The sequence below is a fragment of the Delphinus delphis genome, chromosome 3, assembly GCF_949987515.2.
Source record: "Delphinus delphis chromosome 3, mDelDel1.2, whole genome shotgun sequence".
NCBI classification, from domain to species: domain Eukaryota; kingdom Metazoa; phylum Chordata; class Mammalia; order Artiodactyla; family Delphinidae; genus Delphinus; species Delphinus delphis.
Window position 1 is genome coordinate 71,505,988 of NC_082685.1, and position 23,692 is coordinate 71,529,679.

General features: G+C 34.2%; 1 protein-coding gene across 12 annotated transcripts in view; it reads right to left on the minus strand.

The window, feature by feature from the left end:
* Positions 1 to 23,692, minus strand: part of CSNK1G3 (casein kinase 1 gamma 3) — a 138,332-nt gene that overhangs the window by 42,227 nt on the left and 72,413 nt on the right. For all 12 annotated transcript variants that reach the window (XR_009518967.1, XR_009518968.1, XR_009518966.1 and 9 more), the window contains 4 exons: positions 18,248 to 18,396; positions 16,486 to 16,720; positions 606 to 691; positions 404 to 488 (listed from right to left, as the gene is read on the minus strand). Coding sequence is in view for 8 of the 12 variants with exons in the window: in XM_060008942.1 (XP_059864925.1) it covers positions 404 to 488; positions 606 to 691; positions 16,486 to 16,720; positions 18,248 to 18,396 (555 nt within the window). In the remaining 4 variants the exon portion in view is untranslated. The remainder of the gene's footprint in view (positions 1 to 403; positions 489 to 605; positions 692 to 16,485; positions 16,721 to 18,247; positions 18,397 to 23,692) is intronic.

Here is a 23,692-nt window from a genome sequence, read left to right on the forward strand (position 1 = left end):
CTGTGGCGAGCAGGGGCCACTCGTTGTGGTGCACGGGCTTCTCATTGCAGCGGCCTCTCTCGCTGTGGAGCATGGGCTCTAGGCGCATGGGCTTCAGCAGTTGTGGCACATAGGCTCAGCAGTTGTGGCTCACAGGCTCCAGAGCTCAGGCTCAGTAGTTGTGGTGCATGGGCCTAGCTGCTCCACGGCATGTGGGATCTTCCTGGACCAGGGATCAAACCCATGTCCCCTGCATTGGCAGGTGGACTCCCAACCACTGTGCCACCAGGGAAGTCCTGCTGACATCTTTTGAATCATATTTTTTAAGCATGAAAAAAGTACTTATCAACTTAAGCAATGAAAATGAACAGTTCTAGTTTTCTGTGTATAATAAGCATATGTATCAAGCAGCATTATTCATTACCTGGAAAATTTTCACATAACACTTCTATTGGTGTGGCTCGTTTTGTATCTCCAATTTTCTGATACCTCTCTTTTAATGTGTCCGCCTAAAACAGAAAGAAAAAGAATCTTGAGACATAATTTTAAAATTAAATACGTGGAAGACAGTACCTTAATATATTAACAATTTATGAAATTCAATAAGGAAACACAAAAACAATTACCTTTAAACCTTGCCAAGGAAGACTGCCTCTCAGAAAATACATGAACATATGACCTAAAGCTTCTAAGTCATCTCTTCTACTTTGTTCTGAAATATAAGAGAAACATAAATTTCATTTTCCTTTCCCAGTTTGGATGCAAGAATGGAGAAATGATTCTTTCCTTATATGTAAATTAATTCCCCAAAGCTCAGCATATAAATATAAAATACAGATCTGGTGCTTAGGAGAGAGAAAAATCATGTTTAAACAATAATGTTTTACATTAAAATTATCATGCATCTTTAAAACATGCCACTATGATTTTTCTAGATATTACTGGAGATTTATTTCTTTCCTTAAATATCTATTCATAGAACTATAAGGCAAGGAGGAAAGGGTTCCATGATCAGAAAGAGAGTCACTGTGTACTACAGCTCCATCTTAAAAGATTCAGAATGTAACATATTAAAAGTTTTGAAAATACCTAGAGCTAAAAATGTTTAACTTTAGCTCTCCATTTCCTAAACTTGTATGAGCACAAAAATTCCACCCCACATACTCTCTATTAATATCAAATACAATTAGTATATTGTGTAACATATTTTTAAAAGCACTGTGTTTGACACACTCCAACAGTAATAACTCCTCTGATGGCACCAAAAATATGCTGCCAGAACAAATTGCCACTTTAAGTTGCTACTGTTGTTCTAGTAACAGAATGTTGTATAGCATATAACTGAATGATAATCACAGACCAAGACTCAGGGAGGTACTTACAAATATTTGCTGAGTGAATCTTTTTTCAATTTTTTGTCACTTAAGTTAAATATTTAAGTCTTCTTTGTATTTTAAAATAATACAAGAATGCTGACTAACACCGAGAGGAGAAAATAATACTTTAATATGGGGATGTTCATGTGCAAGTTGTTTCATGCAAATGAATACTCATACTACCCAAGCAGTACTAAATACTTTAGAAAAAGCAAAGTTTTCAAAGGATGGAACCAAACTAGGGTAAAAGGGTCAAAAAAGGTTTTAATTTTTACTAAGTAATCTTACAATATTCTATAATTGTCTTCTGTAACACCTGCTACAGTTTTAATATATATGTTTGTGTTTTTATTTAATCAACATCTATCCTCCCATCTGACAACATCACAGGAGAGCAGATATCGCTTTGGCTCAATAGCCTCAGGGCCTAGTGTAACGGCTGCCACAGAGCAGGCACTCAACGCATACTACTTAAATATATAAATGACTACTGAAAAACATATAAAACTAGATTAGAATATATCTCTTTTCTATAAGCATAGGGAAATATCTAGAAAATATGCATCAAATCATTAGTAATTAGGGGTATGAGACTGGAGGACTAAACAGGACATTTCAATAGCTCATTTCATATACTCAAAAATGTGGTATAATGGGAATTTTTCTTATTTTTCATATTTTAACAATGTAAGCATATGCTATTAAAAATAGCAAACTTCCAAAATAAGTAATATAAAGTTCTTCTAAAAGCCATTAATGAAAGCAGGATGTGAATTCATGAAAAAAATCAGTAATGCCTTTTATAGCTAAAATTTTACTTTATTAGATCCTAGGAGTCTTAAGAATGAAAAGTCATGGAAGAAAAAAAATTATTTTTGAAGTCCCACTGAGAATCAGAATCACCTCTGAAACTCTTAAGAACCTCAAATGAGCAGGCCTAATGCTGAACATTGATTCTTTGGGTATGACATAGGGTAGAAGAATGTACACTTTAAAAAGCTTAGCAGATGATTCTGAAGTACAACCAGATTTGATAATCACTAAACAAGAAACTTCTTTTACTTTAGTATAATTTTACATATAGTAAAATACACTTATTAAAGGGTACAGTTTGATAAATTTTGACAATACGCAGAACTAAGTACTGCCACAATCAAGAATTATTTCCAACACTCCAAAAGATTCCCTTTTACCCCTTGCCTGTTATTCTCCCCCTCCCCTGGTCTCAACCACTCACCTGTTTTCTGTCACTCTATAGTAAATTTGATTTTTTACAGAGTTTCACATGAATAGGATCATACAGTATGGACCCTAGTGTCTGGATTCTTTTGCTTCATTCCTGTTGTTGTATGCATTAGTACCTCATTACTTTTAACTGCCACAATTATTTATCCGTTCGCTTATTGATGGACCTTTGAGTAACTTCCAGTTTTGAGTTAATGTGAATAAGGCTGTTAGGAACGTTCTTGTACAAGTCTTTGTGTGGACATATGTTTTCATTTCTCTGGGTAAATATCCAGGTGTGGGATTACTGCATCATATGGAAAGTGTAGGTTTAACTTTATAAGAAACTTCTAGGGACTTCCCTAGTGGGACAGTGGTTAGGAATCTGCCTGCCAATGCAGGGGACACAGGTTTGAGCCCTGGTCCGGAAAGATCCCACATGCTGCGGAGCAGCAGCTAAGCCCCTGCACCACAACTACTGAGCCTGCACTCTAGAGCCCACGAGCCACAACTACTGAGCCCACATGCCACAACTACTGAAGCCCATGCACCTAGAGCCCGTGCTCCGCGACAAGAGAAGCCAAGCAATAAGAAGCCCACGCACCGCTCACCACAACTAGAGAAAACCCATGCACAGCAACAAAGACCCAATGCAGCCAAAAATAAATAAATAAATTTATTTTTTTAAAAAAAGAAAGAAAAGAAACTTCTATATTGTTTTCCAAAGGGGTTGTGCCATTTTATATTTCCACCAGCAATACATGAGACTTCCAGTTGCTCTAGAGCCTGTCAAACACTTAGTATGGTCACTCTTTCAAATTAGCCATGCTAATGGCCATGAAGTGTTGGCTCACTGTCATTTAATTTGAATTTCACTGGTGACCTTTTTTGAATGTTGTTTCACGTGTGTTACTGGTCATTCATATATCTTTTTGTCACATTTCCAAACATTTTACTCATTTTTTTAAAATTATACTATTTGTCTTATAATAAATCTGTAAGAGCTGTTTGTATATTTTGGATATAAGTCATTTTCAGATATAAGTTTTGCAAATACTTTCTCTCACACTGTAGCTTGCTTTTTTCATTTTCTTAACAGTATCTTTCAAAGAACAGAAGGTCACAAATATTTTCTCCTATTTTTCCTTCAAGAAATCCTATAGCTTTGGTTCTAACACTTACATCTATGAATCATTTGAAGTATTTTTTGTTTTTTTGCTTTTGTTGTGGGGTAAGGGTTTAAATTCCTTTTTTTCCATATTGATGCCTAGTTTTCTCACACAGTTTCTTGACAAGGCTATCTTTTCCCCTTGAATAACTTCTGCACCATCCTCAAAAATCAATTGAGCTTCTATGTATGGGTCTATTTCAAGACTGTATTATGATTCACTTATCTATGTTGATGCTAAGACCATCCAAAGTAAGTAGAAGGAGAAAATAATGACAAATCAGAAAACCAACAATGAGAAAATGGATAACCAGTAGAAAAAATTTTGAAATCAAATGCTGGTTATTTGAAAAGTTCAATAAAATTAATCCCCTCATTAGGATACAGGAAAGAAAACACAAATTACTAATATCGGGGCAACAAGGGGACATCAGGACAGATCCTACAGACATTAAAAGGATGATAAAGGAATATTACAAACTAACATTATGCCAATACATTCAACAACTTAGATGAAATAGACAAATATCTTGAAAGCTACAAATTACCAAAACTGCCTCAAGAAGAAAATGTGAATAGCTCTATACCAATTAAACAAAATTTAATTTCTAATTTCTGACCTTCCCAAAATATAACCCTAAGCCCAGATGCCATCACTGGTGAATTCTATTAAACATTTAAGGAACAATACTATTTCTATACAAACTCTTTCAGGAAATAGAAGAGAAGGAAACCCTTCCCAAGTTAATTCATTACACCGTTACCAAAGCCAGACAAAGGCATTATAAGCAAAGAAAACTACAGGAAATATCTCTCATCAACACAGATGCAAAATCCTTAAAAAGATAGTACACCAGACTAAGTGGGGTTCACCCTATGACTTTAAGGTTGGTTTAACTTTCAAAAAGCAATCGATGTAATTCTCCATAATTAAAGAAGAAAAGATATAAATCATAAGGTCATCTCAAAAAGTATGGAAGAAGTACTTGAGAAAATCTAACATGCATTTATGATAAAAACTCTCATCAAATGAGGAAAAGAAGGAAACTTCTTCATTCTGACAAAGGCCTTCTATGAAAAACCTACAACCGATACAATTCTTACATGAGGAAAGGCACCCCTAAGATCAGGAACAAAGCAAGGGTGTTCACTCTCACATGTTCTATTCAATGTTGTACTGGAAGTTCTTGTCAGTACAAAAAAAGCAAGAAAAAAAAATTAAAAGATATTCAGATTGTAAATGAAGAAATGAACCTATCCTTCTTTGCAGACAACATGATTTTTTATGTAAAAAAATCCTAAAAAAAAAAATCTATTAGAACTAGTAAATGAGTTTTAGCAAGAATATAGGATACAAGGTCAACATATAAAAATTAACTGTAGGGGCTTCCCTGGTGGCACAGTGGTTAAGAATCTGCCTGCCAATGCAGGGGACGCGGGTTCGTGCCCCGGTCCGGGAAGATCCCACATGCCGCGAGAGTGTCTGGGCCCGTGAGCCATGGCCTCTGGGCCTGTGTGTCCGGAGCCTGTGCTTCGCAATGGGAGAGGCCACAACAGTGAGAGGCCCGCGTACCGCAAAAAAAAAAATTTAATTGTATTTCTATACTAGCAATAAACAATTGGAAAATGAATTTGAACAGCAATAAAATTTACAACAGCATCAAAAAACATGAAACATGTGGGGACAGATTAATCAATATACAAGCAAGACCTGTATATTATAGCATATGCTTTTAAAGCTAAATGCTAAGTGATATATAAATATAGTGAGCCCACCATATCTATGGGTTCTGCATCTGTGGATTCAACCAACCACAGACTGAAAATATCCATGAAAAAATAATTCCAGAAAGTTCCAAAAAGCAAAACTTGAACTTGCCATGGGCTGGCAGCTATTTACAAAGCGTTTACATTGTATTAGTTATTATAAATAAGCGAGAGATGATTTAAAGTATATGGGAGAATGTGTGTAGGTTATATGCAAATACTATGCGATTTTATATTAAGGGTTTGAGCACCCCCGGATTTTGGTATCCTCAGGGGGTCCTGGAACCAATTCATGGATACCAAGGGACAAGTGTACTGAGCCCTACAGTAGGATTCTTTATTAAGGAAAAGAATTCACCATAAAGGCAATTCTTTGAATTCAATCCAAGGGGGGACTTTAGTTACCACAGTGACAATAAGCCATGATCATAAGGTGATCTTGCCTACATGCTTGTCTCAGAGAACAGTAGTAGTCTCATAACCTACACAGTATGTAAAAATTCAAGCCACAACTATGAGCTAGTAAAATAAATGTACTACTGAAACTCAGTCTGCTAATGCTCCTTACCCTCATAATTCCTTTCTTTGTGTTCTATCATCAACTGACAAATTTGGAAGTAAAATTTGCCAAGAAATAGAAGTCATGAGGAAGGCTTTCTCTTTGAAACACTGTAACTAAAGAATACATCCTTCTGGTTTTTAACAATTGTGTTAGATGAAAAACATTCTCCCAAAGGTAATATGGCCCTTATTAAACCCTGTTCACATTTTTAAAGCACTTAACTACAAAGGCCTGTTTGAAAATGGGTTTTTCTCAAAGGCAAAAATCCTTATTATAGGAACCCTTGCTTTAAGCAACTGAAACATTAAAAAGTGACAATTTTCTTTACAACAGGTACCATTAAAGATTATTTTAAATAGGTTCTCCAGTAAATTTTAAAGTTATGTAAAGAGTCAATTAAAATTTTGCTCCTCAGGAATATATGTATCACATAAAACATACAACCAACATATTAATATCCTAGTATGTGTCAGTGCTTCGTACAGATGATCTTTTAAAACTGTATCTATTCCCTGACTTCAGACTATACTACAAAGCTACAGTAATCAAGACAGTATGGTACGGGCACAAAAACAGAAATATAGATCAATGGAACAGGACAGAAAGCCCAGAGATAAACCCATGCACATATGGTCACCTTATTTTTGATAAAGGAGGCAAGAATATACAATGGACAAAACACAGCCTCTTCAATAAGTGGTGCTGGGAAAACTGGACATCTACATGTAAAAGAATGAAATTAGAACACTCCCTAACACCGTACACAAAAATAAACTCAAAATGGATTAAAGACCTAAATGTAACGCCAGACACTATCAAACTCTTAGAGGAAAATATAGGCAGAACACTTATCACAGCAAGATCCTTTCTGACCCACCTCCTAGAGAAATAGAAATAAAAATAAACAAATGGGACCTAATGAAACTTAAAAGCTTTTCACAGCAAAGGAAACCATAAAGAAGATGAAAAGACAACCCTCAGAATGGGAGAAAATATTTGCAAATGAAGCAACTGACAAAGGATTCATCTCCAAAATTTACAAGCAGCTCATGCAGCTCAATATCAAAAAAACAAACAACCCAATCCAAAAATGGGCAGAAGACATAAATAGACATTTCTCCAAAGAAAATATACAGATTGCCAACAAACACATGAAAGGATGCTCAACATCATTAATCATTAGAGAAATACAAATCAAAACTACAGTGAGATATCACCTCACACCAGTCAGAATGGCCATCATCAAAAAATCTAGAAACAATAAATGCTGGAGAGGGTGTGGAGAAAAGGGAACCCTCTTGTACTCTTGGTGGGAATGTAAATTGATACAGCCACTACAGAGAACAGTATGGAGGTTCCTTAAAAAACTAAAAATAGAACTACCATATGACCCAGCAATCCCACTACTGGGCATACACCCTGAGAAAACCATAATTCAAAAACAGTCATGTACCACAATGTTCATTACAGCTCTATTTATAATAGCCAGGACATGGAAGCAACCTAAGTGTCCATTGACAGATGAATGGATAAAGAAGATGTGGCACATGTATACAATGGAATATTACTCAGCCATAAAAAGAAATGAAATTGAGTTATTTGTAGTGAGGTGGATGGACCTAGACTCTGTCATACAGAGTGAAGTAAGTTGAAAGAGAAAAACAAATTCCATATGCTTACACATATATATGGAATCAAAAAAAAAAAAAGAAAAAAAAATGGTCATGAAGAACCCGGGGGCAGGATGGGAATAAAGACACAGACCTACTAGAGAATGGACTTGAGGACACAGGGAGGGGGAAGGGCAAGCTGGGACAAAGTGAGAGAGTGGCATGGACACGTGTACACTATCAAATGTAAAACTGATAGCTAGTGGGAAGCAGCCGCATAGCACAGGGAGATCAGCTCGGTGCTCTGTGACCACCTTGAGGGGTGGGATAGGGACGGTGGGAGTGAGATGCAAGAGGGAGGGCATATGAGGATATATGTATATGTATAGCTGATTCATTTTGTTATAAAGCAGAAACTAACACACCATTGTAAAAAAAATAATAATAATAACAACATTTTTTTAAAAAAGATGGAGCTCCAGTCATCTGAAGGCTTGACTGGGGCTGAGGATCAAAAAAAAAAAAAAAAAAAACTCACTGTAGCTATATTCAAAGTGTCAATAATAACCCAATAAAGAAACTAAGGCTCAGAATGGTTGTGACTAGCTCAAAATTATGCAGGATTTCAGACCACATATCTGGACTTCTTTTCATTTCATAAAACAAGGAAGAACCAATCAATCAAATGTTTATTACAAACCTCTGCAATCCTTTTCTATTTAAAAATTCTACTCTTGCATCTCAACATTATTTTTCTCTTTTTAAAACTGATTTTATTCCTCATTTACCTAGCACTGTTCCCATTTCAACTGAATTTCTAATCAATTTTCAACAACAGAAAAATATTGTTTTAAATGAGCTGAAATTTACCTCTCTGCCCCCCAAAAAATCAAAAGCCTCACTTAAAAGTAGGAAACTTTCTAATATACATGTGCATACTAGCAAAAATAAATTTACTACTGCATTTCCCTGCAAAAAAAAAAAATGAGGCCAAAAGACATGTCAGTTAACTAAATAAAAACAGGCATGACAAGAGAGTTGAACAACAAAAATTCTCACTGAAGAAGGTTTAAATCATTATTTATATGTAACCAAAACAATAAAAACAAAAATTACTATAAGCAAATAGAAGTTTCACTTTATATTTCCTTCTAAAACGTTAAAAGGTACATTTCCTTGGCACCTCACAAAAGAAAGAAAAAACAACTTTCCCACAAGATTCACTGAGCTCATTTACATTTTTCATAATGACATAATTTGAGTTTTTTAGAAGTGAGAACACAAACCCAAAAGAAAAAAAGCACTATCATGCAAGACAATTCGCAGCAACAACCCAATAATCCAGATACCTAATCTAGCAATATCAAGAACTCAGAAAGAAAAAATACATTTCTGAGCAATGGAACTCAGAACATGCATTCATCTGATTCCTCAAGAAGTCCTCTTGAAATCTAGTTCTCTTAATTTAGATATAATTCCGGTAAGTTTGGCTATCAGGTCAGAAGAAGCAAATCAAAAGATGAGAAAGTGCTGCCAGCAGCAATAACAAAAAGTAAGCAAAAATACAGTTGAATGGAAAAAAATCTGTTAAAAAATACACTACAAGACTTACTGTAAAGCTACAGCACTCAACATAGTATGGTATTGGCTAAGGAACAGACAAATAGATCAATGGACAGAATAGAGAGCCCAGAAATAGACCCACATAAATATATATAGTCAGCTGATCTCTGACAAAGAAGCAAAGGCAATACAAGGGAGCAAAGATAAGTCTTTTTAACAAATGGTGCTAAAACAACTGAACATCCACATGTAAAAAAATGAATCTAGACACAGAACTTACACCATTCACCGTTCAAAAATAACCAAAATGGATAAGACACCTGAACGTAAAACACAAAATTACAAAGTTCCTAGAAGATAACATAGGAGAAAATCTAGATGACCCTGGGTTTGGCAATGATGTTTTAGATATAATACCATAAGCACAATACATGAAAGAAATAATTGATGAGTTGGACTTCATTAAAACTTCCACTCTGAAAAGACACCATTGAGAGAATAAAAAGATAAGCCACAGGCTGGAAGAATATATTTGCAAAACACATCTCATAAGAAATTGTTACCCAAAATAGACAAAGAACTCTTAAAATTCAACAATAAGAAAACAAACAAATTGATTAAAATGGGCCAAAGACCTTAATAGGCACCTCACCAAAGAAGATACGAAGATGACAAATAAGCATATGAAAAGATGCTCCATATCATATGTCATCAAGAAATTCAAATTAAAACGAGGTAACACTACACACCTATTAGAATGGTATAAATCCAGAACACTAACAATACCAAATGTTGGTGAGAATGTTGAGCAACAAGAATTCTCACTCATCGGTAGTGGGAATGCAAAATGGTACAGCATTTTGGAAGACAATTTGGGGGCTTCTTACAAAACTAAACACACTCATACCACATGATCCAGCAACAGAGCTCCTTGGTATTTACACAAAGGAGTTGAAAACTTATATTTATACAAAAACTACACAAGGTTGTTTATAGCAGCTTTAGTCATAATTGCCAAAACTTGGAAGCAATGAAGAGGTCCTTCAGTAGGTGAATGGATAAATAATCTGTGTTATCTCCAGACAATGGAATATTACTCAGCACTAAAAGAAATGAGCTATCAAGCAATTAAAAATCATGGAGGAAACTTAACTGCATATTACTAAGTGAAAGAAGCCAATCTGAAAAGGCTACATACTGTATGATTCCAACTATATGGCATCTGGAAAAGGCAGAGCTACGGAGACAGGAAAAAGACTAGTGGTTGTCAGGGGCCGGAGAGAGGGAGGGATTAGGTGAAGCATAGAGGACGCTTAGAAAGTGAAACTACTCTGTAGGACACTATAATGGTAAATACATGTCATTATAAATTTGTCCAAACCCAGATAATATACAACACCAAGAGTGAACGTTAAAGTAAACTATGGACTCTAGGCAATAATGATGTGTCAGTGTAGGTTCATCAATGATAACAAATGTACCACTCCGGCGTGATAATATGATAGTGAGCACGTGTGGGGACAGGGGTAAAAGAGAAACCTCTGTACCTTCTGCCTAATTTTGCTATGAATTTAAAACAGCTCTAAAAATAATGTTATTTTTAAAAATACACTACTAATTCAAATAAATTTTCTCTAAACTTTTTTAAAATATACATACTAACATTCTCCAAATGATCTTGAAGGTGTCACTATATAATAGTAATCGTACAAAAATTATGATACTGAAATATCAAGAAAACATCAATTAGGTTTATCATACTTTGTTTCAAAAAGCAAGGAATTGTATAATACATTTTTAAACTGTTAAAATGTAATCATAAAATGTATATACATGTTTTTAAACTGTTAAAAAGCTGTTTGGGAGACTTAAAGAGTAGGCCTCAGGATTGTAGCAATTAGCTGGAAATTATATGAAACACACCACAGAATGATAACACAGAAAGAAGGCATTTTTGTAACACCATAATTCTGTGATTACTTCTCTTCCACTCTGAAAGCTTACCATTTAGGGGCTTGAAATATCATTTTTCTATAGAACACAGATTTTTCTTAACACTTACAAAGCAACTGGCAACTTATTCCTCAAATCCTGGTCTTTTTATTCATGAATACTCAATAATATTTAAAAATAAAAGACCATTTTATTTCAAGACACTTACTAAAGAGAAATACATTTCTCTTATTTACTTAATTTCAAATCACTTCAATTAAGACATAAAGGGAAAAAAAGTAATCCAAAGGAAGATTATAAAATGAGGTTCAAAGCACTTGACAAAAAAAAAAGCCTTTAAAAAGATATTAAAAAGATACTTGATGAGACACAATTGAAAATAACAATTCAACCTGACAGTACTAAAGAATGCTTCCATTAAAGCAGACCAAGGAAATCCACATCTGTCACATGCAGCTTTATTGAGATTTCATCTTGATCAGCGACTTCAGGAGGTATATGAAAGGTGTACAAATGAATCACTACATCTGCCTTCTGAACAGAAATCACCTAATTAAGATCAATAGACACACACCACAGGAATAAAGATGATAAATTCTACAATGTGATTTTACACTATTCCTCCATAATATTATGTTAAGGGACAACGCTTTCTTTTCGAATCTGATACAGTGTCCATCTCCGCAAAGGAAAAATACACATAAACCTGCACAAATGTTCCTCTGACCAAATTCTCTATTTTGAAAAGTTCATGTGAGTAGCAAGTCCTTGAATGCACAAGAGTGAGTGAATGAATAAGAAGGCTTTAGAAGTAACAACCAAAGTTCAGATGAAAGGAAGAAATTATATATACACAAATTAAAATCAGCACTAAAAGGTCACGCTTTCACTGTTCTTTTTTCTTAATCTCTTCCTGATTCCTCACAAAGCCAAGTGCTCTAAACTCAAAACACCACTAAATATTCCATGTTCACAGCCATCTCAAACTTACAGAATACTTTAACTCTTTGGCACTCAAACTCACTCTACAATTTAAAAAAAAAGGAAATCACGTAATCTGTCAAATAAATGTTCTATTTTTACCCATCTACTCCCAAGTTCTACATCAAAACTGAGAAGCAGGGCTTTTACAAATGAGAGAAAGTAAGGATTAAAGCTTTTGTTCTTTGCAGTACTTGCCAAATAAATAATTTTTTGTTTTCTTCCTGAAAGAAGAGTAAAAAGAGATTATTACAATAGTTAAATGCCATTTCCCAAGCTCTGAAGGCTTTTCCTAACAAGGACAAATATATCAGACTTATTTTGCCCTTTCTACAAATAGAATGCTGTTACATTTACCATTGTTCGGATAAAGAACACCAGGCCAGAAGGAAGTCGTGACTTCATGGCTCACAATAAAATGGTGGTGAACCTTTGTTAGTTGTTATAAAACAGTCTTAACAACTACCATGAAATGAAAATTTCTCACAGACACTGTTCATATAAACACAGATGTGCCTGGTTTTAACAGAAGAGACAATCCTGAAAGTTGTTTATCTACCCAATCATATTTTAAATCTAACAGGAAAGTTTGCTATTGAAACACACTTGCCCAAATGCCACCTGAAATGTAAATACTACTGACTTTTCTTAAAGAAAGGCAAACCTACATTTTCAGGTATTTCAAACACCTGAAAAAATACCATGAGCCTACTATCAGGTAAGCTGTCAGGGGAAGATGCCAAGTGCTATTTAGTTCTGATTGAGATGCAGAAGCAGGGAAACACAGTGGGCAGCAGATAGGTCTGGGGAGAATGGTTAGAGAAGAAGCTAAGACTAGGAGTTAGAGGTTGGATTAGATGACTTCTAAGGTTCTGGACAAATTGTGATTGTATTGTAAGGTACATCTGAGCAGTGACAGTGGATAAGTACCGATCAGTTTACATTCCTGTCTATTCTCCCTTATAAGAAAGATGTTAGATATAGAATCTAAAAGCATAAAATTAAGTTATTAGACTTCCTGTGATATAAAAACTGACCATGGCTTAAGACTTAGGAATAATCTATTGTAAACACAACCTAGAACTGATTTTTTTAGAAACACACAAAAGTAATTTGATGGCAAAGAATATGATATCATAAAAAGAATATCTCAATCCCTATCTCACATCATACAAAAAAATGAATTCTAGATGGCAGAAGAAAACACAAAATGTTCTCATTACAAGGGGTAAAGATTTCTTAGGATTTAAAAAGTAGTAATCATAAAAGAAAAATTTGATAAATTAGACTTCATAAATATTTACAACTTTTGCTCATCAATTGTCAACACTAGGAAAATGACTAGACAAGCCACAGACTAGAAGACGATGTCCACAGAGCATGTATTTGCCAAAGGACTTATATCCAGAATATATAAAGAATTCCTCCAAATCCACAATAAAACGATGTACACAACACAAAAGAAGACATACGAGTGGTCAATAAGCACATGAAAAGTGCTCACAATCGTTAGTCACAGTAAAATACAATACCACTACATAAATTCGCCAGAATGGCTAGAATGAAAAAGACCGACAACACCAAATGTTGTCAAGAATGTGAAACAAACAGAACTCTCATTCACTGCTGGTAGAAACAGAAAATGGTATGAATGTTTTGGGGAACTGATTGACAGGTTCCTATAAAGTTAGTACCTACAATATGACCCAACAATTCCAATCTTAGGTATTTACCCAAAAGAACTGAAAACATACGTGTGCTGGAAGATTTGCAAGGATGCCATAGCAGTTTTATTCATAATAGCAAAATACTGTTAATAATCAAAATGCTCATCAACGTTAGGATGGATAAACAATTTGTGGTACATTCATATTTATGCAATGGAATACTACTCCGTTGCACAGGAACAACCCCTAATCAACTTAGATGAATCTCATACATATTAGACTGAACAAAATAAGTCATATGATTTCATTTATAAGAATTAGAGTCAGCAAAACTAAACCTATGGTGATAGAAATCAGATCAACAGTTGCTTTTGTAGACACTGAGGAACAGCAAGAGGGAAGTCTAAGGAGTGAATAGTGTTCTAAATCTTGGTAGACTTGTGGGTTATACAGCTGTATACATTTATTAATACTAATAAGTTATACACTCAAACGTTGTGCACTTTACTCAATGTATATTTTACTTGAGTCAATTTATTTATTTATTTATTTATTTATTTATTTATTTATTTATATTTTTGGCTGTGTTGGGTCTTCGTTGCTGTACGCAGGCTTTCTCTAGTTGTGGCAAGCTAGGGCTATTCTTCATTGTGGTGCACGGGCTTAGTTGCTCCGCGGCATGTGGGATCTTCCCAGACCAGGGCTTGAACCTGTGTCCCCTGCATTGGCAGGCGGATTCCTAACCACTGCACCACCAGGGAAGTCCTACTTGAGTCAATTTTAAAAAGGACTCTTCAATAAAATGAGAATTACAAATATCGCAATTCTAGTAAGCTTGCATTAACACAGTGTTATCAGTTACCAATTCTGAAACTACATTCTGAGTGTCCTAGGCTTCTAAAAATGAGTAAATATACTAGAGTAGTGGTAGCCAGATTTCTCAATGTTGGCAAAGGAAGATATAAACATAGAAAAGGGAAGGGAATTACAAATATGAAAAGGAGGGGATCCTACTTTGTGCTGTTAGACTGAAATTAGAAGTATCAGTATAAACTCATAGTTTTTAATAGATAGATGTTAACATATGTGTATAAGTGCATACACATGTGTAGGCGTATCTGTACGTGTACATAAATGTGTGTTGTATATACACACAAATGAGTATATATGTGTATATTCACACACACAGACATGTACACATTTCCTAGTTCTGCTACAGAAAGGCCTTAGAAACAATAACATACTAGGAGCAATAAATACACCTAGTGTTACAAAATCTTGGTTTCTACATACCATTATCCAATAAAGGAACCAGGGCTTCTTAGAAAAATGTTGTATCTGGGCTAGAGACAAGAAACTATAAGATAAGCCTGGAACAACTTGTTGCACAAGACAAGAAAGAAGTTTTCCAAGAATCATGAGAACATGCCAAAGGAACAGCTAAACAGCTTGAGAGAGCAACCAGTAGCCAAATCTGGGACAATCTGAGCATCAAAATAAATAATGATATAAATAATGATAGTAATGGACTATAATACATCCAGTTAAGAATCCATGAGTCTATGAGTCCATACTGATGTAAGTCAATAAATAAGGGAAGAAGGGAAAGCTTTTGCCTACATTAGAATGAAACTAGTAAATTCATAAGGAACGATGGAGTTAGAAAATCATCAATTGATATTAAATCTAGTGGGTAAAAATTTGATGAGAAACAACATATTTACATAATCTCAAAAACTGACTTAGAAAATATTTTCTAACTACAAAGGGAAAATAAGAAACTTTTAAGTGGAGAAACTTAGCAGTCACTACCCTAAGCAAGTGATCAAAGCTACTTGGAACCAAGTGACATGTGCCTTCTGACATGATGCACTGAGAACACATCACTTCTATGATACTTGTGCTTAAACTGGATACCCAAATATAGTCATGAAGAAATATCAGACAGCTTCAAACACAGGACATGCTACAAAACAACCCGTACTCTACAAAAATATTAACTTCAGGAACCATAAAGAAAGGCAAGGAACTGTACCAGATGAAAGGAAACAAAAGAGATAGGACGATTAGGTGAAATATGTGATCCTGGACCAGGAAAAAAAAAAGCTATAAGAAACCCTGTGCAGTTGATATTTTACCCTTTTTATAAATAAGGAACCCTCTTAAAAAGGTTAAATAATAGCTAGTACAAAGTAAACAGTACCTGTAAGATATGTATTCTCAGTATTCAATGTATTAGGCAGGTGGCTACCTCCCTGGACAGCTGTATCAAAGAGTTACAGTCTCAATCAAAAACCTTTACACACATTAAATGCAGTTAAAATTAAGTATTCTCTCATATTCTTTAATAGAAATAATTAAATGGATCACCCTAAGTGTATCAAAGTCGAACATTTCAAGTAAAATAAAAAAGATATAGTGAATATAAGGATATTTGTCATTCATTTATTTGAAAGCAACTTACTTTAAAAGACTTACTAAATGTAAATGAAAGTAAACTCTAGTTAGATGTGATAAATAAAAATTACAATAGAAGCGACTGTAACCTGCAAAAACTAAACCATAATAACAAATAAAAACCCACACTATTAGCGTACTGAGTTCAAACTTCCATACTTACGAAAGGTACACGTACCTTTTCCTAAATGTGTGTTTATGCTCATATATCTAGCTGTTCCTGTAAGGCTCTTATGTTCTCTGTATGGTATGTGTTTCTTTGTCTCTGGATCAATATATTCCTTTGCCAAACCAAAATCTATAATATGAATAACTTGCTGGGTTTTGTTTCCTGGTCGTCCTATTAGGAAGTTCTCAGGCTTCACATCTCTGTATATCAAGTTCTTTGAATGGACATACTCCATGCGAGAAATCTTGATTCAAAAAAAAAAAAAAAAGATACATTTTATTTTAGGCTTTGACTAGCATAAAATAGTATGATAGAGGCAAGACAATTTTTACAATGAAAACAACATTAAGAAGAAAAAATCAGAAATTGTTTGAACCCTTTAAAAGAAACATGATATCACTCAATAGTTTCTTAAATATATGTCCAATTATGATTAAATATCTTTGCTTTTTACTATTTTGGGCACTTATATAGGAAAGTGCTTGAATTTTATGAATTCCTTTCTTATCAGGAAGCCTGATTAAATCAACACTTTCAGATGATGCTACCTTATAGAATTAAAAAGCTTTACTAATAAAAAATCTTGAACTCAAAAATATAAACAGATATATTCACAAAGCTGCAATTTATTCTTCCTTATCTGTTCAATAATGGAGAAAATTTTATAATTACACTAAAGAAACTTAAAGAGTCTAGACTGTTAAATAAAAGAATTAACAGAGCACTTTGTTATCTTTTTTATAACTTGTTTACTTTTTTCCTTAGGTATTAAACATTTAAAAAGATCTTGAGACTAGAAAACTTTGGAATCCAACTCTAATAATATAATACATTTTTATTCATTGCTTTATACATTCTCAAATAATGTTTATTGTATAAACTGTCAGAAAACAGAACATTACAAATAATAAAAGTGCTTCATTTAATGATATTCATGGTTGACAATACAATGTAAGTGAACACAGTCACTCAAGCCATTTTAGTTTGTTAACAAATTTTGGATCATATAACATATACTATTCTATGACCTATAGTTCTCATTAACAATATATTATGAGCATTTTCCAGGTCATGAAACATTCTTTTAATATACACTTTTTAGTGGCTGCTTATTATTTTATGGCTATTAATAATTTATCCAACTAACACTGTTATGTCTGTGCATTCGGGTTGTTTCCCACTTTATTAAAGACGTCTTTGCACAACAAGCTTTAAGTACATCTGAATACTTCCATTGGATAAATCTGTAGAAGTAATGAGTCAACAGATAAAAACAATTTTAAGACTTCTGCAGCATACACTTACTGGCATTTATTTCAAAACTGCCTTAAAATTATCCTCTTAAGTTATTTCCCCATAGGCTCCCTGAAATTTAAATGATTTATAAGACTTTCTCATTAGTTTGTTTCTTCTTTTTATAGGCCATTTTAATTTATTACCAAGATTAAAAACCCATCTTTCTGAGGGTTCTCTTCTCTAAGTATTCATTTTCGACCTGAAAAGAGTGCTGGAAACAACTTAATTCCCAAACTGAGCATTCTGACCTTAAAGTAGTAAGATATTAATTTTTTCATACAAATAAAATACACCTGATTCAGTTATTTTAAGTTACAGTCATCCTAAAAGGACAATGATATGAAAAGCAGACATTTTTATTAGGTCAAATGCTGTGGAAGATAATGTCACAAAACTTTAAACTTTCAGTGTAAATTAGTGACCAAATGAAACACACAATTGTTCAAACAGCTTCAAAACATCCTGCTTTACTTACCAGTTGGATAGCTATCATGAGAACCGTTTTAAGAGAAAATGTTCTGTCACACAAATCAAACAAATCTTCCAAACTAGGTCCCAGCAGTTCCAGCACCATAGCGTTGTATTTCCCACAAGGGCCAAAATAGTAAACTTGAGGTATACCATCTGGAGGAAAAGAATAACAATAAACAATTTTTTAATCATTTTGTAGCTTCAAGAACTGCAGCAGTATTTTTATTTTTTCCATACAAACAATAAACTTCTCCTGACCCAGCCTCCTCCCTCCCTATACCTTCTCCTTCATGTTCACAGAGTAGCCTGGTTACACTTCTACTGAACCTGCATTACTGAACTACATTATAAACAGTGCTTCATTGTTGGTCTCCACCAACCTCACTATAGAAAGGAACTGCGCCCTTGAGACTTGTATTTCCATGGCCTACAGAAATGCTTGGCACATAGGAAAGATCTTATTTTTATTGAACAAAGGAGTTACTGCACTCTTTCATAACCCTGTGGTAGGCATAATGCTAAGTTCAACCCCCAAGATTTCCATCCTCTGGTGTACACAACCCATATAATCCTTTCCCCGCAAGTGTGGGCAAGATTCCCAGATTTCACTCTTGTCATTAGATTATGTTATATGGCAAAGGTAACAAAATTAAGATCCCTGTTAGTGGAGGTTAAATTAATCAAAAGGGAGATTATTCTGTTGGGCATGACTTAATCAGGTAAGATGTTTAAAAAGCAAGTCTAGAAGTCAGAGATAGTCAAAGCAGCAGAGCACTACTATGTTGTGGAAGAGGGCCACATGCCAGGAAATGGTGGGCAGGCCCCAGGAACTGAGAGCCTCATCACACAGCCATGAGGAACTGAATTCTAGAAATAACCAGTGAGCTTGGAAAAGGATCAGAGGCTCAGAAAAGATTGCAGTCCAAGCTTACACCTTGATTTAAGCCTGGAAAGACCCACAACAAAGGACAAAGCTAAGCTATGCCTGGACTCATGACCAATAGAAATTGGGAGATAATAAAGTCTCTTATTCTATGTCACTAATTGCTAAATAAATCATTACGCAACAACACAAAATAATACAAACTCCAAATATAAAGTCTAAATACACAAAAATCACCCGTATTTTATTTTTAGAACTAACAGACTCACAATAAACTAACATATAATAGGGGATCATTTTATCTTAACATTGTATCTATTTATTCGTTATGAGGAAATGAACAACATCCATCTTAAACGTCTCAGTTTTACTTATGAGTATTTTTTGTTTTGTTTTGTGTAATGATTTTAGAAAGGAAAAAAACTTTCTAAAATATACTAAAACCTTCCCATCCTTTTTAAAATAAAGAGTATGAAAAACATAATTTTACCCTGTTGTTTATTTTATCATTTGGCATAATAATTATTGCATGGGCAAAACAAAACATTGAACTAGAAGCCAGGATAGCTACGTTCTTAGTTTGGCTTAATACTAACTATTCAAACTCTCAAGCTGACTTCAGTTTATCTATATTAGTAGTTTAGATAAGACCAGTTTTTCTAAAATGTGAGTATGAGAAAGGCAGCAGAACAGCTGAAGATAGGAAGGTAAGATAATATAATCATGACAGGGGTAGGGGAAGGAGACAAGTTCAAACTGTGTACATGGTCTCTTCCCCCAAAATAGAGATTCTCATACACCCCCATGTGTACACATCACCACCCTGTACCACACCACACCACACACACACACACACACACACACACACACACACACACACACACACTTCCCCCTGCCACTGAGAATCATTATCTTCTTACTAGAGCCACTCATATCATATTTGAGTCATATCTACCCCCATTATAAGTAAAAACAGATAAAAGGCTTAGAAATAGTGGATGAGAGACTCTAACATTTATTCAACTCTGAAATACTGATTTTAGTATGCTATATACATCAAGAGCCTAGAGATGCAATTAAGACTTACCAATAGCTCTCAGCTACTGAGTTTTAAAAAATATTTCTACAATGCTTTCCCCCCTGCATTCCACTGAAAGTGCTAACTTCTATGCTCTTAATTTAGCAATCTCTTAATAACCCATTTCCACTCTTTAGTTTGTTGCTTCTTGGTCATAAAGATGTTCACCAAACTCAGGAGGAGAATGGATGAACACAGTGAGAGCTTCAACAGGGACTGAAATATAGGAAAGTACCAAAGAGGTTATAACTCAGTTGAAAAATATACTAGAGGAGTTCAACAGTAGACTGGATGAAGTAAAAGAATGAATCAGTGAGCTGCAAGACAAAACAACTGAACTCATCCAGACAGAGAAGCAAAATGAAAAGTAGAATTTTAAAAAGTGAAATTAATTTAAGAAACCATTGAGACAGCATCAAGCAAAATAACATTTGCATTATATGGATCCCAGAAGAAGAAGAGAGAGAAAAGGGGCCAGAAAAACTATCTGAAGAAATATGGCCAAAAATTTCTCTAATCTGGGGAAGGAAACAAATATCCAGGTCCAGGAATCCCAGAGAGTTCCAAAAAAGATTAGCCCAAATAGACATACACCAAGACACATTATAATTAAAATGGTATAAGTTCAGGATAAAGAGAAGATCCTAAAAGCAGCGAGAGAAAACCAACTTGTTACATACAAAGTAAACTCCATAAGACTATCAGCAGATTTTTCAGCAGAAACTTTACAGGCCAGTAGTGAGTGGCATAACCTATTCAAAGTGCTAAAAGGAAAAAACCCCCAACAAGAATTCTCCACCTAGCAAATTTATCATTCAGAATTGAAGAAGGGATCAAGAGTTTCCCAGATAAACAAAAGCTTAAAGGAGTTCATCAGCACAAAACTGGCCCTACAAGAAATATTTAAGATGAAAAGAAAAAGCACTAATTAATAATAAGAAAACACATGCAAGTAAAAAGTCTTTCTGGAAAAGCTAAATATATAATAAAGGTAGTAGATCAATACTTATAAAGCAAACATGATGGTTTAAAGACAAGAAGTAGTAAATTTAAATTAAATTCCAATAGTTAGTTAAGGGATGCATAAAATTAAGAGGTAAAATGTATCATCAAAAGTATAAAACATTGGGGCAGGGGGCTGGAGTAGTAAAAAGATGAAGCTTTGGAATGTGTTCAAATTTAATTTGCTACCAGCTTAAAACAGGCTACTACTTACATAGGATGTTATATATGAACTTTACAGTAACAGGGAAAAAAACTTATAGTAAATATACTAAAGAAAATGGAAGGAAATTTAAATATAACACTGAAGAAAACCACCAAAACACGAAGGAAGAGGGAAAGAGAAGAAAGGAACAGAGAGGAACTACAAAAACAACCAGAAAACAATTAACAAAATGACAAGTACATACTTACCAATAATTACTTCAAATGGACTAAAATAGCCAAGAAAAAGACAGTGAGGGACTGTTTAAATTTAAAAAAAAAACAAAAAACACATCCATCTATATGCTGCCTACACAAGACTTACTTCAGGAGAAAGAACTCACACAGACTGAAAGTGAAGGAATGGAAAAAATTTCAATGCAAATGTAAATAAAAGGAAAGTTGGAGTACCTATACTCATATCAGACAAAACAGACTTTAAAACAAAGACTATATTAAAAGACAACAAGGGCAAACATAATGATAAAGGTGTCAATCCAGCAAGAAGATATAACATTTATAAATGTATATGCATCCAGTAGAGGAGCACTAAGATATACAACACAAATATTAACAGACTTAAAGGGAGAAATTGAAAGCAAAACAATAATAGCAGAGGACTTTAACACCCTACTTACATCAATGGATAGATCATCCAGAAAAAAAATTAAAAAGAAAACATCAAACTTAAATCACACATTAGATCACACGGACTTAACATATAGAACATTCCATCCAAAAGCACCAAAATATACATTCTTTTCAAGTGCACCTGAAACATTCTCCAGGATAGGTCATATATTAGGTCACAAAAAAAGTCTCAATATAAATTCAGAAAGGCTGAAATCATATCAAGCATATTCTCTGGCCACAATACTATGAAACTAAATATCAATCACAAAAAGAAAACAGTAAAAACCACAGAAACGTGGAAATTAAACATGCTACCAAACAACCAATAGGTCACTAAAGAAATCAAATAAATACCTAGAGACAAATGAAAGCAGAGATATAACGTACCAAAATCCATGAGATGCAGCAAAAGCAGTTCAAAGAAGAAAGACCATAGCAATATAGGCCTACCTCAAGAAACGAGAAAAATCCAAAATAAATAATCTAAATTTACACATAAAGAAAACATAAAAAGAATAAATGAAGCTCCACATTCAAAGAAAGGAAATAATAAAGATCTGAGTGGAAATAAATGAAATAGACATTTAAAAAACAACAGAAAAGATCAATGAACCTAAGAGCTAGTTCTTTGAAAAGATAACCAAAATTGACAAATCGTTAGCTAGACTAACCCCCCCAGAAAAAGAAAAAGAGGGGACTCAAACAAAATCAGAATGAAAGAGAAATTACAACTGATACCACAGAAATACAAAATATCATAAGGTACTACTATGAACAATTCTACACCAACAAATTAGACAACCTAGAAAAAACGGAAAATTCCTAGAAACATCCAAGCTTCCAAGACTGAATCAAGAAGAAATAGAAAATCTGAATAGAACAATTACTAGTAAGGAGACTGAAACTATAATCGAAAGCTCCCAACAAACAGAAGTCTAGGATCAGATGGCTTCACTGGCAAATTATACAAAACATTCAAAGAATACCAATCCTTGTCAAACTCCTTCTCAAACTCTTCCAAAAAATTAAAGAGGAAGAAAACCTTCCAAACACATTTTGTGAAGCTACCATTATGCTGATACCAAAACCAGACAAGGACACCATAGAAGAAAATTACAGGCCAATATCCTTGATGAACAAAGATGCAAAAGCCCTCAACAAAATATGAGCAAACCAAATCAAGCAATACATTAAAAAAATCATACACCATGATCAAGTGGGATTTATTCCAAGGATGCAAGAATGTTCAACATCTGCAAATCAATCAACATGATACCATACATTAACAAAATGAAGGATAGAAATCACATGATCATCTCATTAGATGCAGAAAAAGCATCTGACAAAATTCAACATCCATTTATGATAAAAATTCTCAACCAAGTGGGTATGGAGTGAACATACCTCAACCTAATAAAGGCCATATATGACAAAGCCACAGCTAACATCATACTCAGTGATGATCAGGAATAAGAGAAGGATACCCACTCTCACCACTTCTATTCAACACAGTACTGGAAATCCTAGCCGTAGCAACTAGACAAGAAAAATTAATAAAAGTGATCCAAATCAGAAAGAAAGAAGTAAAACTGTCACTATTTGCAGATGACATGATACTATATATACAAAGTTCTAATGATGCCACAAAT